The 20,000-nt window shown below is 41.9% G+C and overlaps 1 protein-coding gene across 1 annotated transcript in view; it reads right to left on the bottom strand.

The window, feature by feature from the left end:
• The window catches only part of LOC145400113 (potassium channel subfamily K member 13-like), a 68,711-nt gene that overhangs the window by 35,346 nt on the left and 13,365 nt on the right, over positions 1-20,000 (bottom strand). The window contains exon 2 of the mRNA XM_080272624.1: positions 11,246-12,620. Within this exon, the coding sequence (XP_080128750.1) occupies positions 11,246-12,065 (820 nt within the window). The 5' untranslated portion in view covers positions 12,066-12,620. The remainder of the gene's footprint in view (positions 1-11,245; positions 12,621-20,000) is intronic.

The following is a 20,000-nucleotide window of genomic DNA, read 5'->3' as shown; positions in this document are numbered from 1 at the left end:
CACCATCACCACCTTCCACCACAACCACCACCACCACCACCACCACAACCAAAATAACCACAAACACTTCCAAATCAGTCAATCTGTTTAGCCTTTGAGAAACTTCGCCATTCAGTTAAACGCCAAGTCTTTACTACTTTGGCGAGTGTCGTGTAAATGTTCTATGAGTGATTTTTTTTTTTTGTGTCTAGAGAACAGAATGAATTGGAGGTCCTTTTCTTTATTTTCTTGGTGATAATGTCTGAGAAATATTATGGCATTTTTTTGACTTATTTATTGATATATGGAGAAAGTACGAGTGGAAGTGATGAACAAATAATGGATATGCAGAGAGATACTGTAGATATGTGTGTGTGTGTGTGTGTGTGTGTGTGTGTGTGTGTGTGTGTGAGATAGATAGATAGATAGAGAGAGAGAGAGAGAGAGAGAGAGAGAGAGAGAGAGAGAGAGAGAATGACCACTTATCCTCCCAAGTCATCACCCAACCACTCATTCCCTCAGTCGCAAGGCAATAATCAAGGAATGAAGACGAAGTTACTAATAGCTCACTGTACAGCTGATGGCAAAGGTAATGGTTCTCTTAATGGTAAAGTTCGTTGTGTGGTTAATGGTGGTGTTAATGGCGCTACTGACCCTCTAATGGTCATGCCTCCTCTAGCAAATTAAACCCCAGACGATATTACTCAGCTAAGTATAAGTAGTCTGAGAGTGTTAATACTGTCGTCATCACCTCTCATAGGGTCGGGACAACTCTAGCTTTTTTTTTCTTCTGTTATCGTCCAGTGATTTTTTTCTGATGAGAGTGAAATGGAACCTGAGAGTGTTGATGATGGTACAGTTGTGGGGATAGTTAATGGTGCTTCTCTCTCAGTAGTGGTGCACCTGTAGGCTCCTATGGTTCTTGGTACAGGTAGGATGGGGCTCAAATAGCAGGGTGCATTAGTCTTTTGGTGTGAGTTGTGCCTTTATAAACAGAGATGGCGCCATTAACACTCATTTCAACTTTCTGCTACTCTTTCGTTTCATTAATTCATTTTTATACACATCAACACATTCCAGCATCCCTACCACACTCCAGCACTCCTTTGCACTCCCCTAAAACTCCAACAACACACTCTAGCCCTTCATCATCACACTCTACCCCACCACACCACACTTACTCACCACCACCACACTAACTCTCCACCACCGTACTTCACCCATCTCACCACAATCTAACCCTCCACCACCACACTAACTCTCCACTACCACACCTTCCGCCACCGCACTTCAACCTCACACCAGCACACTCTTGCATTAACGCCCAAGGGAAAGTACCCTCGAATCATTGCTAGGTTTAAGGCCTTCTCTTACGCTCCCTCATTTGCAGTATATTAAACCCAAGCAGCAGTGTTTTGATCTCTGGCCGCCAGGGGGGTACAAGTCGAGTCGATTTTGGCGCGATTAGGGAGGGGGTTACGAGCCCAGTGGATCCTCTTTTTATTTTAGATTCCCGGACCCGGATTCTCAGACTTACGATGAGTTCTTTCTCGTAACTGTGATTTATTTTTGCAGGAACGGCAAGAAGAGTACAGAATCCATTTTTTCCTTTCCTGCAGAATCAAATATATCCTATGCGAGGAAAATTACAACAGATTACTTTGGTTTATAAGGAAGAATAAAGAAAAATAGGCAAAATTTTCCCAGGTATCTTGTTCTCTCTCTTTCAGTAAATAAATAAATAAATCAAACTTACGACGGGAAATTTATAGTAAGGCTTGTTCGGGAATATCGGTAACTGCGACATCTTGGCGATTAAATGCGTGATAATTTTGAGATTATGTTCTAAGACTTATTTTTCTCTTCGGTGATGATATTTCTCTCTCTCTCTCTCTCTCTCTCTCAATCCCGTAACCTTGACCACAACGCGTGACCCTGATTCCAAAAGAGGCACAGTGGTCCCAAGGGTGTGTTATGACCTAGTACCGTCAAGGGGGATACGGGTTAAGTCGATCTGGCCGCGATTAGAGAGAAGTACGAGGGCTGGCCACACCCGTATCACCTCTTGCCAAATTTACCACGTTGAGGTAGAATTGTAGGTGTCTGTACTGTACTTTTCACCTTAACTTGGCCCAGATTTTCGTCCTGTTACAGCTTATTTCCCGTAGCTCGGTGGCAGGATAGGACAAAACAACGCTCTGTATCTTTTTCATGGCACTTCTTCGTGACTGACATCTTATTCTAATCTACTGCTACAACTATGGAGTCGAGATGGAGAGATAGGAATTTTAGAGGAAGTTAGAGTGAAAAGGTAGAGGGAGTTATGACAGAGGTTGGCCAGGAGGAATTGATTACAAGGGTGGTATGAAGGTTAACACTGTCATTCTCCTCTCACTCACTGTTAGCTAAAAAATATAATCGACTCATGTTAGATACAGTAGAATTATTGAGTTGTTCCTAGAAAGAGAAGGGTAATGAAGCCAGTATTAACACTCTTAGGTTCCATTATCCGCTGAGTAAAATCGTCCGTCGTTAGCTGGAATAGTATACTAGAGCTGTCCAATTCATGAGAGGGTCACTTATATATATTCTTTCCTCGCGAGCGTAAAATTTAGAGCCAAAGGTCCCTATCTACCGTAACTTTGGTCTGATGAAGCTGCTTGAATCCAATATGGCGGAGTTGGTCACATCCTGCCATCTGTTCCGGGCCTCTGTGCATTGTTAACTTGGCCAAAGCGACTCTATCTTGATACCAAAATGTCGGAAATGGCCAAGGAGCGGTAATTCGATCTTGGGCCGCGCGGGAAATACGGGCACATTCAATTTTGGCGCGATTGGGGAGGTTCAAGCACCGGGCACCCGCTTATCTCAGAGCTCCCAGTCAAATGCGCGTTCTTGGTATAGTCCTTGTGTTGTATGAGGCTTGAGCTGACTAGAGGGGCGATTTGGAGTAATGTTCCTAATTCTGTTTTATTGTGTGTGTGTGTGTGTGTGTGTGTGAGCGCTCGTGTTTTCGTGGGTTTAGAGGGGAGGGAAGAGTTTAGAAATGGAGATGAATTAAGTGAAAAGGAAGATAACTGTAACGTAAATGTACATGGTAATAGAATATTCGGAGGGTGTATACACACACACAAAAAGAAAATCATTACATACTCATACCCCTCTACCTTCTAATGCCAACTAAGGCCGGTCAGTGGTGGCATAAAATTCGCATGGGGCAAAAATATCTGCATCTAATAAATACCAAGTCAAACCTAAAATTTGTTCCAGAGCAAAGTGCGGGTTTAGCAAGTATTCCCTCTTGCGTGGAATTCATTAACAATTCTTTCAGAGTCCAGAAACTTTCCTAAATTTCGGTCATGGGTAAAAGTAATTCCTGTTTATATTTTACTCTTGATTACAGTGCCATTTTTAATTTCGATAATAATTTCGTTATAATTCGAGGGCAATAAAACTCGAGCCTTACATGAAAAACGAAAAACGTAAAAAATTTCATGTTTTAATAAAAATCTGACTGATATTCCTTTGCGCCTGACACGAAACGGAGGCAAAATGACAGACAGACAGATGGACAGACGGACAGCTTAATAAATGAACAGGCAGGTGAAAGAATAGAAGTTCTGACAGGAAGATAAGTACGAAGATAGACAGCTACAGCCATTAAAAGAAACGCACCGGTTTACATATTGACTGACAGGTCGATACAAAAATAGATACAGGTAAGCAGAAAAATACAGACTTGTGATAAACATTAGGGGGGAGAGAAAAGAACTTATATACAAAGAGATACGTTGATAAACAAAGACGTGAAAGACAATTATGTACAAAAATCAAGTGTACAAAGACGGACAGACAGATACTGACAGAGAGACAGACAGATAGATAGACATATACAGACAGACAGACAGATAGACAGATTATACAAACAGACAGACAGAGAGAGATTTACCCTTCTATTCATCCCAGGCTAATCCTATTCTCCACCCTAGACCCACATATTCCCAGCGTGGGCACCTGAGAAGAGGGGTAGGATAATCCTCCACCTCTGATGCATGTCCCGATGACCTTCCCCGATCTCTCACCAGGTCAAGGGTCAAGAAAAGGTCATCGAATTAAGGTCATGGGGTTCTGGTCTTTATGGCATCTTTCACTAGGGATTATTTATGCCCCCGCGTATGTTCGTTTGTCTGTAATTGATCCATGTATTCACTCTAGGTTCGGGGATTTATTTTTATGTATGGATTTTTACCTGCGTCGTATATGCAAGGTAAGCGAGGTGGATGAGGCGGGTGATGATTTTATATACCTGTGAGCCTTCGTTATGTAAACAGAACAAAATAGAGTCTAAGGTTAAGGAAGGATCATGTCAAGATAAAAACGTATTTGAAGAACTTGATATCAAATTAAAGGACGACATTTTAAATTATTTATTTATCTATCTATGTATTTTTGTATTGGCAGACCCGTTTATGTAGCTCAGGAGAACCCCGTACTTTAAGAGGGAACTGAGTAAGACAAAATTAAACCCCTCAAGTTCGCAAAGACTTCCCATGAGCTGAGTAATATCGTCTGGAGGTACCTGTAGCAAGAATCCAATAAAAACACGTCCCCAGGCTGAAGGTGGAGAAAAATAATTATGTAACATGGCGACACCTTTGTATCGGAGCGAAATTGGGACAGCGAGCGACAGAAAAGTTTGTAGGTTACGGCCTGTAGTGACGTCCTTTTTTCGGAAGAGCTGCATGCATGAGTAGGATAGAAGCTGCAGGATGGAGGAATTTACGAGAAGATTGAGTTGAAAGAAAGGACGGGTCAAAATTGATGTGGAATTACTGTATGGATAAGCGGGATGATTTTGAGATCGTTTGGACATAATTATTAATGCACACTGGTTGATGAAATTTCGTGAAAGTGAGATTGTTGATTATGTTGGAGGAAGAGAGCCATATTATGTGGTATAAATTAGAGGATAAAATGGTATAAGTGTGTAAGGGTGAAGGAAAAGGAGTGTTTGAAGGTGAGAGAGGTGTGACAGGAAATGGTAACCCAAAGGATGCTGCATCATTGTTATCTTCTATCGGGGACTGCGCTGGAGGGATGGAGACGCTGGAGATAATGATGACAGTGATAATGATATGGATTGTTAATGATAGTATTTTTCCCTGAGAGATACTGACATTAGAGAAGTGTTTCAGTTTCAGAGAGAGAGAGAGAGAGAGAGAGAGAGAGAGAGAGAGAGAGAGAGAGAATTATATTCTACAGGATGTTTTTATATTTCCAAATCATATAATCCAACAATTTATATTCTCATTATCAGTTATCAGTCGTCTCCTAGTTACCAGTCAGTTATTTTTACAGTTATCTGCCTAGTTATTATTTATCACCATTAGTTATTTCCTCATGCAAGTTACACGTTATCTCTTAGTAACCAGGCGTCAGTTATTATATAGTTATCAGTAATTTCCAAAGTGTCATTTATCTGTCTCTTAGTGTTTAGTTATGATTTTCTTCGCCGTCATTTTCCAGTACTTCTCAGTTATCATTTATTTCTCTAATTATCAGTTATTTCCTAGTTACCAGTTGCTTCCTAGTTATCAGTTATGCCCGCCACCCTGCCCTACCGACCCCGGACCCTCGACCTTTGACCTCTTCCCGTGTAAAAATCGACTACATATACTTTTTGTTTGTTTTTGTTTTCGGATCGTGTTCTTTATTTCTTATGCACTGGGAGGCGTGTATATGTGTGTGTCTGCCTGTGTGCGTTTCCGTGTGTGTGTGTGTGTGTGTGTGTGTGTGTGTGTGTGTGTGTGTGTGTGTTGAGTTCCTATTCTTAAATATCCTCTCATGTCAACTTTTACTTTTTGGTCACTATTAATCCTGTTATTTTTCGGAGTTAGGTTACGTTGCCATACCACCACCATAATCACCATCCAAGTTAGCACCCAAGTTATCACCCAGTTATCAGTCACCGAGTTATCATTCTAAGTTATCTCTTATTTCTGTATTTTAGGTTTACATTGTTGCATTTCATCCCACTGTCATAATTAATTTTCACCACCAATAGGTCACCTCTTTCATCACCCTAAGTTATCCTTGGCTATCATTCGAGTTATCATCTCTTAATACTGCTGTCGAGATGTGTTATTTGTCTTGCTCATTATTTTGCTGTCAGGATTTTTTTTTTTTTTTTGGCACCCTAAATAACCACCACCAAGTTATCAGAGTCAGGTTCTATTATCTAAGTTATCCGTACCAAGTTATCATTCAGGGTTATCATCCTGAGTTATTGCTAAGTTATCACCGTGTATTATTGTTGGTTCGGGTTATATTCTATGAGGGATTAATTATATATTGTTACTATGAATTTCCACTGTTATTGTCACCCAAATTATCATCCAAAGTTACCTCCCATTACACACAGGTTATCACATCTTAGTTATCGTTTAAGTTATTGTCCCATATTATCAATGTCTTAAGATTATGGTCATATAACAGGGTATTTTCTTACACTCCTAAATTTCCTCCACCAAGTCATATCCATCCAAGTTATCACCATTCCAGTTATTACCAGGTTATCGCTCCTTTTTATTGCTGTTCTAAGGCCATATTCGACGTGCTGTTATATTTATTTAGATTATCATCGCTAAGTCATAACACCCAGGACTCACCACTAAGTATATTACCCGAAAGTTATCATCCAAATCATCATCGTGCAAGTTATAGAGCCAAGTTATCATCTCTTATCACGGCCTAATCGGGGTTATACTTCCTCCAGCTGGACTTTGGTTATACTCTTAAATTATCTCCGTCCAAGTTGTAGTGGCCAAAGTTATCCCTCACCAGAATCACCCAGACCGACCGACCTTTCTCTGTTTGGCTCCTGGCATTTATGAATAACCTAAGATCGAGCCCCGGGATGCCTGAGCGCTACGCCGGCATTAGGGAGGATGGTACCGGGTTCGATTCCCTCCTATGGATTCGGATGCTGAAGGTTGAGTTTGTGGTGGGTGTGGGTTAGGGCGTTATTGGGAGGATGCTATGTATATCTTTGGATAGAATATGGTAAGACGTGTAAACACATGACGAGGTGTACATGGGGATACATACATGCATAGATTATGTACACACATGCATGTGTAATTGGAGTAGAAACGACATAAATAAAGATGGAACACACACACACACACACACACACACACACACACACACACACACACGTTTGCTTAAGACTAATGAATGGATGGATGGATAGATGGATGGTTGAATGGATGGATGAATGAATGGATGGATGGATGGATGGTTGGATGGATGAATGGATGGATGGTTGGATGGATGAATGGATGGATGGTTGGATGGATGAATGAATGGATGGATGGACGAATGGATGAATGAATGGATGGATAGATGATTGATTGGTTAAAACAGATAACTTTTAACATGTAAAGGACATAAATAAGGACATACAGATTGATGGATGGATGGATGAATGGATGAAGGCAGGTAACTTTAATGCAAAAAAGGATTGTGTTAAAAGACAGATGGATGGGTGGTTAGAATTGACAGAGGATGAAATATTATGGCAGTGGTGTTAGTGGACAGGCGAATAGACGGAGGATTGACGGTAGACTGGCACGATGAATGGAACCCTGTTAAGAATTTGAGAAGTGCTAGAGAGATTTATGGATTGATAGACAGATTTATAGATGGGTAGATAAATAGATAGATAGATGTATAGATGGATAGATGTAAATAGGCAAAGAGATAAGGGGACATTGCCAAAACTCTCCTCCATCCTTTCCGTCGGTCTTTCCCTTCCCCTCTCTCTTACTCTCTCTCTTTTTCTGTTTCTTTCTGGTTGTCTTTGAGCCGTTCTCTCTCTCTCTCTCTCTCTCTCTCTCTCTCACACACACACACACACACACACACACACACACACACACACACACACACACACACACACACACACACACACACACACACACACACACACACACACACACACACACACACACACACACACTTTTTTCCGTCTTTCAGCCCTTTTCTTCCCCCTCTCATCCTCCCTCACCCCTTCCACAATCTCTCATTTTTTTCCATCCCTTCATTTAATCCCTCTTTTTACCCCCTTTTCTTCTCAATCTCTCTCCCCATCCCCCCATCACCCATATCCCCCCCACCTCTCTCTCTCTCTCTTTCTGTCTCCCTTCACGTCCCCTGCCCCACCCCTACTCGCTCCCCCTGCCTGCTAGCGATGTGTATAGAAAGGGTGATTATGGCAGTGTTGACATAGCCCCTCTGATAAAAGTAGCTCACTCACGTCCTCCTGCAGTGATAAAATACCTTGCTGCTTCACCTGCCCTGCCTAACCCCTGCCAATCCCTGCCTCGGCTACTTTGCCTAACCCCTGCCAATCCCTGCCTCGGCTACTTTGCCTAACCCCTGCCTGTCTCTGCCGCACCTACCCTGCCTAACCTCTACCCCGTCCTCGCTCAGTCCCTTCCTCCCTTATACCCTCCTGCCTCATCCTTACCCTTCTTACTGCTATTACTCCGCGACTATTCATTACCCTCAAGGCTCAAACTAAAATATAGATAGATAGATAGACAGACAGACAGACAGATAGACAGATAGATAGATAGATTGATAAATAGATAGATAGATAGATTATTAGTCTGATAGGTAGGTAGACAGACAGATAGATGAAAGCAAAGAATAAAATGAGAAAGGAAGTAGGAAAAGAAGGATGTACAGAAAGAAGTGAATACATGAACGAAGGAGGGAAGGAAGGAAGGAAGGAAAGAAGGGAAAAAAGAAAGGAGAGAGTGAAGAGCAAAGAAAGAGAAAACATGAGGAGAAAGAAAAAAAAATATTCAAAAAGCGTCAAACATGGAGAGAAACAAATAAAAATGCAAATAAAGAAACAGTACAGGAAGGAGGAAAAGGAGACGAAAAGATAGCAACCAACCTCTCTTTCTCTCTCTCTCTCTCTCTCCTAAATATCAGATCAAAAATACAATAACAGAAAAAGTGGCAAAGATAGAAAATAAAAAAGAAGAGAGAGAGAGAGAGAGAGAGAGAGAGAGGTGTTCTGATTATGCTCAGCTCAGTAAAACCACCTGGGCTTAGTCAGGACAGAATACCCAGTCGTGTCCTCAGTAATACAATGTTAAAGGTAAGTAAGGAATGGTTAAAGAAGAAAGAACACAAGACGGAGGACGAGAAAGAGTGTGGTGGTCAGAAGGAGAAGGAGAGGCAGACAAAGAACAAGATTAAGAAATAAGTATAGGAAGAGAAGGATAGGGTATGGGACTGCGATGGTTGGAAAAAGGAGAGGTAGGCTGAGAACAGAATGAAGGAACGAAGTAAGGGATTAGGTATACGGGATGGAGTAAGAGGACGAGATGGTGGGAAGAAGGACAAGTAGATGAGAACTAACAATAATAATGAATGGGTTGTTGTCATGTGTTGCGGGAAATTGTTACTGTGCATGGACTAAAGATACCCAAGGCACTCCGTCACGGCCACACCTCACAGGATGAAGCGTTAGGCCTCGTCAATAAACAAAAAAATTACGTGGCTAAAAGAAGATGAAAATACTATAGCTAGAAAATCAGAATAAAAAAAAAAATAGAACGTGCTGTAACAAGGAAACAGTACACGTAAATTGAGAACAGAGGGGAAGATAATCGTACTTAAAGAAAAACATTTGGCAAAAAAAAAAAAAAAAAATTGAAGTAGAATAAAGTGAAAAAAGTTTATAGTGTAATATTACAAAGAAAACAGATAATTAAATATGAATATGTGGAAAGGAAAAGAATAATAAAGTTACACCAGAAAAGAGTAAACACTAAGGGGAAAAAAACTAAAAACCGTTCACAAGGGAAAGATGAATTAGAGAAGGACTTCAATAAAAAGCAACAGCAAAAATAGTTACCTTGAGAAATAATGAAAACGGAATGGAAACAAACCATAAAGTTGCACAGGAAAAGAATAAACCAAATAGAAAAAGAATGGGAGGTAAAAGAATGAAAATGCAGTAACACAGAGAGCTTCAGAAAATGTTAAGGAAGAAAGACTCTGAAAAAAAGACGATAATTAGACACTGAAGGAAAAAATGACATGAAAGAGCAGCATAAAAAGGGGCCTGATACAGAGAACACTGAAAACGAGGCACATAAACTACGGAGAAAATTAAAAAAAAAAAAAAAATCAAACAAAACGAGCAACAGAAGAAGAGCAGAATTAATTAGACAGCTTTCAAAGAGTGCATACCTCTGTCAACGCCTATACTAGACAGCTCAGATCACCAACAAAATTCAATCAACTCTTCCTTGGTGCATATCCCACATATTCACAAAAATGTAATTGAAATCCATCACTAACTTTTTGAGATATCTTGTGGACAAACTAAAAAAAAAACAGTCCTATACCGGGACCAGAGCTCATATAATTATCAAAATTAAAAAAAAGAAATAAAAAACATTTCCTTGGTCCATGACCCACATTTCCACAAATTTTAATTGAGATCCATCAATAAGTTTTTGAGATATCTTGTGGACATACAAACAAACAACGGTGAATACATAAGCCTCCTTCAACTTTTGTTGGAGGAGGTAATAATGGGAAAAAATTAAAAGGAATATTGGAATAACGAGGTATAAACATCCACGGTACTGTACAGCACACGCACGCAAATGCGACACAAGAACTGTTAAGCACACACACACACACACACACACACACACACACACACACACACAGTAGAGCATAAAAAGACAGATACACCAACAGATCAAGAGAATTACTAAAATGAAGGCTACTCAGAAAATGTGAAAACATAAAAAAAAAAAAAAGAAGGGGGCCTGGCTGCATAGCAAGTTTCAACAGATCCGTCAGCCACCAGTACCAAAACTTTCTACATTCATTTCTATATCTATCCATCTATCTATCTCTATATATCTAAATCTATATTTATCTGTCTATCTATACATACATAGCATATATATATATATATATATATATATATATATATATATATATATATATATATATATATATATATATATATATATATCAGGGTAAACACAAAGAATACATGCATAAAAAACAAAGAGTTAGAGCAGAAGAACACACATAAAATACACAACATGGGAAACACATAAAAACATAAAACAACCGCATTAAAATATTGCAGAAAATATGATACAAATCATCAACGACAGAGAGAGAGAGAGAGAGAGAGAGAGAGGTGCATCACCGAACTCACCAATTGTGGAGACGACAGTGTAAACAAAGTGGAAGCTGCCGGCGAAGTCCCAGCGAGGCCTCCCTTTGAGGTTGTGTCCGTCGTCCGTCATGTTTCCCCAGATGTACAACAGTTCCTCAACTTTTTCTATGCTCACATTTTTTGCCGCTATATCGTCCAGGAGCTCTGTTAAGGAGGAATTGTACTTTTCAATGTAGGTCTCTCTCTCCTGCCTTTCGTTTTCCTCCTCCAAGGCTTGAAAAACAAGCCCCCCGAACACCATGTACAGCAGAAGGACCAGCGCTAGTAGTAGGAACCGTGCATTGTCCTCTTTTAAGATTATTGCACGACAGAATTTCGCCCTTCGGGAGTTCAAGGGTCGCCTGCTGGACATAACTGCTTCATTGGCCTCAGGTTTGACCGTAATGGGGCTGGAGGAGGTTCTGGGACACATACACTTGCAGCAACCATCGTCACCTGAGTTTTCTGAGCCCACCCATCCTTTGCCACAGCCGATGCTCCCACCGCTGCTGGTGGTGTCCCCGGGGCTGCTGGAGGTATCACCTGAATAACTGTCACTCTCTGAATCACTGGAGTTCCTACGGGTGAAGTTGTTCGACCTACTCGAGTTCTTCGACTGGGGTTTCTTCCCATTGGAATTATTCCTGGAGGTCCACCCATCAACGGTCCATATCTTCGCCTGACTACCTGCAGTCTGGGGCTGGACTCCTGTGATTCCCTCCTCGTTAAACCCACTCCCACTGCCCCGCCCCGCCCGTGCCAGCTCCGTTGCTGGGCTGTGAGGGGGGGCGTCCAGGGGAGCTACCACCTGGCCGGGCATGAAGCTTGTCCCGTCCACCCCATCCACGGCCACATCCTCGGGGAAGCTGAGGCACCCCGTTATTGTCGGCACCACCTCCGTCACTTGTGCTATCACCTCTTACAACTTCACTCTCACCGATGCTGCCTTGGATCGTCTCCTAGATCTACTCTCCAATGCCCTGGTTTTGGTCTAGGACGCCTTGATTTTATCCTCCAGGTCCCTAGGTCAGTCTTCTGAAGCACTGGATTTGCCCTCTGATGTCCTGAATCTGCTGTGTGGCAATCTGAATAAGACTTGTAGAGATCTGAATGTGTCTTTTGGTGTTTTGAATATGCCCTGTGGTGCCCTGGATTGCCCCTGCAGAGCCCAAAACTAGCCTGAAGGTGCCTTGGATTGTTATGGTGCCATAGGTCAGCCTTATGGTGCTTCAGATCTGCCCTGTAGTGTCCTGCACAACTGCTGAGGGACACCAGGAGATGCAGATGGGGTCCTACAAGATCCATGAGGCTGGAGGAGAATCAGTCGCCACAGTCACCATACTGGAGTTTATCGGTGCCATGTAGTCTTTTCGGTCTGGAACAGAAAATATGAAAATCAGTAATTCTGAGATTTGTAGTCATCAGAAATAAGTAAAGTAAGGTAGTTGTGACAATATACACGCTGCTAGAAAAGTCCCTGTGCAGTGAGAGAAGGGAAGTGTGGCACTGTGTGATGTGGCGGTGTGTTATGTGGCTGTGTATGATGTGGTAGCGTGTAGTGATAGTATTTTTAAAATGAAAAGAAAAAAAAAAGGACCAAATGCTGACACCCTCAAAAAAAAAGAAGAAAAAAAAAAATTCTTCCCAGGAAAAATGTAAAATAAAAGCCAAAATCAAGATTCGTTCGTTTCCAGATGCATGGACACATAACGTGTGTGTGGTAAGATGTTGTAGGCTGTAATGTGACTGTGTGAGATGGTGCAGCGTGCAGTGTGACAGCACGAGATGTGGCAATGTTCGGGTTGTGTGAGATGATGTTAGGTGTGTGACCATGAAATGAGGCATTGCGGTGTGTGGTAATAAGTGGTGTGGCCATGTGTTGTGTGTGTGTGTGTGTGTGTGTGTGTGTGTGTGTGTGTGTGTGTGTGTGTGTGTGACTGATCTGAGGCTTAACCAGCTACCTGTGATAATTGCATTCTTCGTAAATAATTCGGACGCTGCACTTTCGAAATCGGTTCCAGAAGAAGGCAGCTCCCATTGGTTTGGTATTATTTTGTTCTTGATTTTTTTCTTTGACATTCATGTCTAGATTGGTAATGAGTTGATAAAAATAACTGTCGGGAAGGTTTGGTTGGCAAGGGAGTGATGGCTGGGGAAATGCGGATGGTTAATTGATAGAAACGGCAGTAGAGATAGAAACAGAGACAGAAACACACACACACACACACACACACACACACACACACACACACACACACACACACACACGCCGTTGCTACAGGTCTTTTTTCGATCCACACACCCCGACCTATTGCGGTGTGGGTGGTAGTGAATTTAAGTTCATTCGATCACGATGGTTGACAAGCTGTATAAATATTAGCGACAGAGTGACCTGCCTACCATCGTGACCGGAAGATCTATAAGTCACTACCACCTACACAACTTACCGGGGTTTGTGGATCGGGGAAAAGACCTGCAGTGGTGAGGTGGGTTCGAGTCCCACACAGATGAGGGTGCTTTACGGTACGATGCCATTACAACTTGTCGTTAACATGTATACAACTGGGTGACAAACCAGATGTTTTCTTACAGCCCAAGGAACCATTATCTACGATGGGTGGTAACCATAGCCAAATGGACGGGTGGTGGTCTAGTGGATAACCAAATACGTCCCTAAAGTGGTTATATCCGAGGTGTAGAAGGAGGAGAGAGAGAGAGAGAGAGAGAGAGAGAGAGAGAGAGAGAGAGGGAGAGAGAGAGAGAGAGAAGGGGGGTGATAATGGCGTTGGTGGTATATGGTAAAGGTTAAGGTAGGCATGATGGACTTAACCAGAAGCTTCTTTTATCGATCTTAGGCAAGGCTATGTGGTCGTGGGTTCGATCCTTTGCTGTTGTAGGGGATAATTTAGCCTTTTTAATACGATGGCATATTTATTTGTTTATTCATTCATGTATTTATTTATTTGTTTATTTCCAGTTTCATTCTTTATATAACGAAACAAATCTCTTCATTCTGACTCCTTGCGTCTATACCAATACATTTTTTTTTTTTTAACATTCCATTCATTTTACCCCATGTAATTTTTATAAAGCCCTGGGACGTAATTCTTGTTTTATTCATGTAATTTTCACACGATTTTTTACATAGGTGAGGAAGATCACTGGAGCCAGAGTGGGTTAGCGTCTTCATTAACCTCCTAATTACCAAATCTTTTCAACACTGCGTCAAATCCTCTGTTCAGAAGCAAGGAAAAAAAATGTAATCGGGCTGAAGGTGCTCAAAAAAACATTAAAGATAAGCTGTGTGAACTCTTGGATCGCTTCGCAAAGAGGACGTATGTATAATTTTGTTCTGGCCAAAGTCAGACGATTTTATTCAGCTTAGGAGACGGGCTTGTGCTGGAGGAGTAAATGAAGGCAATATCCAACCCCCAAGATCCAAAATCCTCCGTACAGCTCAATGAAATCGTCTGGGAACAACAAAAGTGTTATATAAAAAACGTAGCAGCTGTGTGGTAGTCTAAGGAAAGATTTCTATACTTATCCTTAAGAACCCTTCACAATTCCTGATGGTGATGATAACCCTCTCTTGGTCAGGGCAACTCTAGCATTCTATCCCAGCTAACCCTGACTATCCTATTCAGCTGAGATTGAGTCAGGGGAACCTGGGAGTGATAGTAGTGTAGCTGGTGAACAGTAGATGAAGAATACGCGAAGTGGAGGTAGATTTTATTCATGCCTAGTCTCGCTGTATAGACTCATCAGAGGAAGGTATACAGCGAAACTAGCCAGGCATATTTTTTGACTCTACCTCGTATACTCTTAAGCCAAACAGGGAAACTAGTCATCAATAAACTGTGACTCTACTTCGTGTATTCTTCATCCACCATTCACCAATCTGCCACAGTGTCACATGATACTATAATTATTAACATTCATGGCGTCAACACAACAAGCTACGAGTATTTTTGTGGTTCGCGCGATTTCGTTAGGCACATATTTACGAACGAATTGCGTGCTTCGTCTGTTGCATGGAGTCCCGTCTTTGGCCCTTAAAAAAATGGAAACTAGGAGGCATACACATCCATGACAGAAATTACGGGAGAAAAAATTTACGTGGACACCCGGAGAAAGTAAAGATGTTATTTGTTGGACTGTACAGAGCGGAAGAGAGCAAGGAGGACTGTTCTACAAGGTCACTGATATTTTTGGGTGTCGAATGCTTGACTTAGCTAAAAAAAAAAAAAAGGAAAAAAAAAAAAAGGAACTCGTGTAATACATACTTTGGCGTGCCTAAAATGCAAGTTGATAATGACGATGATGAAATGGATTATGGTGTTGATATTACTGATGATAATGATAATAATAATGATGATGATGATGAACTGCTACCCTCCCCCTCAGAAGGATACATCACGCCTTCCCTATCTCTTTCTACCTCGTTCCGGGTCTTCCTCACCTTCTCCTCCAGCGATACTAAGCCTCTTTTGTCGGCCGTATTCGAAAACAGGATCAACCAAAGGCCGTACACTTCCCCCTCCTCTTCCTCTCTCCCTCCACAACCCCCTCCCAAACCCTCCCTCCCCATTCACTCCCAAACCCTCCCCCTCCCCCTCCTTTGACTTGCTCTTTATACAACCTTGACCTATCGAAAACTGAAAACATCACACACACACACACACACACACACACACACACACACACACACACACACACACACACACACACACACACACACACACACACACACACACACGGGCTTCGTCCCTGGTTTCGTAACGGGGAGGCAAAGGTTTCTATAAAAAGTGTTCTTTTAGAGGTGTTCCGTTCCTTGGTTTCAAAGTGCGACTGATTTAGCGATATGGCTTCTGATTTATTTCTTGATATCTTGGTGTTGCTTCGCTGGTTTCATGTGCGGAGCGATTTGAGAACAAGGTTTCTATTGAGGATTAGAAAATTCATGTTATTGAGAAACCGACTACTTGGGTGTATGTGAGGGAGGTGGAGAGGGAGACCAAGAATGAGATAAAAGGATGGAGAGGGGAGATATATGAGAGAGGGAGGTGTGAGTTAGAGGGAAGGCAGCCAAATTGCAGAGGACAAGGAGACGGGATTAAGGCATCTGGCAGGAGATATAAATAGATAGATACATAGGCAGGTAGACAGATAGATAGATATATCCCCGTGCCTACCACCTATCCATGAAGAAGAAGAAGAAGAAGAGGAGGAGGAGGAGGAGGAGGACGGGGAATAGAGAGAGAGAGAGAGAGAGGTTCTTATGTGGGAGTCTCGCTAAGTCGTGTGTTTACCTATGCCATCTGAGATGTCTTGGTACACACACACACACACACACACACACACACACACACACACACACACACACACACACACACACACACACAATGTATTTGAAAATTAATGGCTCCTAGTTAATAATTCAAACATTTATTTATCATTACTGCTCTTCTGGTGACACTAAGGCTCTTTCTGACGCTGCATCTTGTGAGAGGAGCTCGATTAAAAGACCTTCTGGAATCTGTGTCCCTACTGCGCAACGAGAGAGAGAGAGAGAGAGAGAGAGAGAGAGAGAGAGAGAGAGAGAGATAAAAAATTTAAAAATGGCTCAATCGGGCAATGTCAACCCTTTTTTAGACAGGCTTTCTCTCTCCTATCTATATTTAACGCCATCAGTAGGTCACGTACTTCTATTACTTATTTTTGTATTTTTGCTCCTGTTACACAATTTTTCTTGAATTAAGGAAGCAATCCCTACTTTACTTCGTTCACTTTAACTTGGCCTAAATTTTCATCCTTTTGCAGCTTGTTTCACCTACCTCAGGGACAAAGAAGGACAATACTGTGGCTCTACATCCTTTCTGTACTACTTCTTGACTACCATCATATTCCAGTGTCACTTTGGTGTTATAAATCGCATTCAAGGTGGAGGGATGGCAATTTTAGGTCTAGGTAAAGAGAACAGGGTATAGTTAAGGAGTTAGTGAAGGCTGTATCCAACCTCTCCACCTCGAAAAAAAATCTCTCCTAAACTAAATAAATGCAAACTACAAAAAGATGCCCTGTGGCTGAAGCATTAGAGGCACAAAAAATATAAATAAATAACATAAAATACAACAAAATCACCTTCTATCCTAAGAGAAGTTAATTTTCAGAGCTTTTTTAACACCTTCAGAACAACTACTTCATTACTGTTTTCTCGTCAGTAGCGTCACATCATTATCTTTAGGTAGGGTATGCAAAGACTCTCAACTGCAGGTGTTAGATAAAGACTTCATTAATCCCTGAAAGACGAGGGGGTTCGCCTAAGCTACAAAGAACTGTCTGGTCGTAGAAAGAGTATACTACTACTACTACTACTACTACTACTACTACTGATGCTGCTACTACTACTACTAAGACGAAAGAGATAAAGACAAAAAATATAGGCTCTTCACTGCGGAGTCTTTCTCATGTTTAATATTTTCCACTGATAATAGAACAGAAAAGACACACACACACACACACACACACACACACACACACACACACACACACACACACACACACACACACACACACACACACACACACACACACACACACACGCACACACACACAAAGTCAGAGCGCAATCGCTGATTTTGCAACTTTCTGATGCTATTGAAAGAAGTATTAAGGTTAATGAACACACGCATTTGATCTTCATTAAGCCTTGGCATTTGGTTCACTCTGAAGCAATGTGTGTGTGTGTGTGTGTGTGTGTTTGTGTGTGTGTGTGTGTGTGTGTGTGTGTGTGTGTGTGAGAGAGAGAGAGAGAGAGAGAGAGAGAGAGAGAGAGAGAGAGAGAGAGAGAGAATATGACTGTTTTTATGTCTGTCTGTCTGTCTGTGTGGCATATACTGTACATACTAAAGTGTGTACATACTTGATTTCCAGTGGGATCAGCTCGCTGGCTTAGACGAAGAAATGAACTGTGAGAGAGTGGTTGTGAGCTGAGAGTGGCGGTGAGCTGAGAGTGACGGTGAGCTGAGAGTGGCAGTGAGCTGGCTGACAGACCTAGGGTAGGATACTGATTGGGAGGAGGAGATGAGGGTGACCGAGAAGCAGATAAGGGGACACTGGCAGGGTACATGAGGGAGACTGTGTGTGAGTGGCACAGTGGAAGGAGCAGAAGATATAGACCGAGAAAGAGACTGGGGAATATTGGTGGAGAATGTGATGGGGAATATTGGTGGAGTATGTGATGGAGAATATTGGTGGAGTATGTGATGGGGTATACTGGTGGAGTATGTGAAGGGGTTTGGACTGGCTGGGAGGAGACAGAGAGGGATCACGAGGGAAGGGGTTGTTAATGAGTAGGGATATAAATAAATGGTGATACACTTCTTCAAGACATCCATCACGGGCACCAAGTACATTAATAAACAAACAATAGGGATAAGAAGTTAGACAGAAGTGCATGGATAAATAGACTGATAGACGGACAGACAGACTGATAGATGCAGATTCCAACCCGGATATTGAAGACAGAAGGGGGGTGGAAAGGGGGGTGGAAAGTGGGGCTGATCTTGATGGCAAACACTTCTTCTTCCAGCCATCTCTCTCCCTCCCTCCCTCTCTCTCTCTCTCTCTCTCTCTCTCTCTCTCTCTCTCTCTCTCAACTTCCGTAATTAGAGGCAAGACCTTTCTGTTAATGTCAAGGACGGACCACTTCAAAAAAGGTCTTAAGGTCTGAGTATCTATGTAACTATGAAACTCTCTGTAACTATTCTTTTATTAATCATTTTCCTCCTCTTGTTTCTTTCCTTCTTCCCCTTTTCTCTCTCCCTTCTTTTCACTGTCCCTTCCTACCCGTTCCCCTCCCCCTCTCTCTCTTGGTTCGTGGCCTCTCCAAAGTTCACACTTCTGTTTACACACACACACACACACACACACACACACACACACACACACACACACACACACACACGTGCAGATGCATAAATCATCATACGCCATGCAGTATGCTGACTAAACACAAGTTGAATTCGAAATAACATACATGCATAAAATATTGAAAACTGCATGTACTGTGTTGAAATATGTAAGATTTTTGCCACTAAACTACTGTATCTGTGTGTGTGTGTGTGTGTGTGTGTGTGTGTGTGTGTGTGTGTGTGTGTGTGTGTGTGTGTGTGTGTGTGTGTGTGTGTGTGTGTGTGTGTGTGTGTGTGTGTGTGTGTGTGTGTGTGTATGTGTATGTGTGTGTGTAAAATTAATCAATAAAGTACATCTATCACCAAGAGAAAGCTCCAACATCAAAACAAACATTCTAGCATCCCACTCTGTCATACATTTGTTGAACTCCAGGCTCAGCTGAACACACCTGGCCTCTCTCAACACCTCCACATACCTGCACTGAACACTCCGGTATCCTCCAGTCCCACAGAATACCACAGAAACCGCAGAATATGTTGACTAATAGGTAAAATCAAGCATCAATCTCCCACACACTTAAATTTCCACCAACACTGACTAACCAGTTACTCCAGTATTTCTTTAGATTACGATCCCTCGGCAAAGCATGATAAAATCTAAATAAAATGAATGATACCTAAGGATTTTGACACAGAGTGAATCTGCCTTACATTGACAGGCGTATTCAGAGCTTATCGTTAATTTCGTTCAAAGGTGGATTATTTTCGGCCAGGTTTGGAGTATTCGAGCCATATGAACTCCGAACCAGATACGTCTCTGTTCCAGTGTTACCTTTCTTTAA

Source organism: Coenobita brevimanus, chromosome 51 (assembly GCF_032717465.1).
Source record: "Coenobita brevimanus isolate Jiangsu-jjx chromosome 51, ASM3271746v2, whole genome shotgun sequence".
Taxonomy (NCBI): domain Eukaryota; kingdom Metazoa; phylum Arthropoda; class Malacostraca; order Decapoda; family Coenobitidae; genus Coenobita; species Coenobita brevimanus.
Note: the sequence above shows the minus strand (reverse complement) of the source record. Positions and strands in the feature narration are given on the sequence as shown.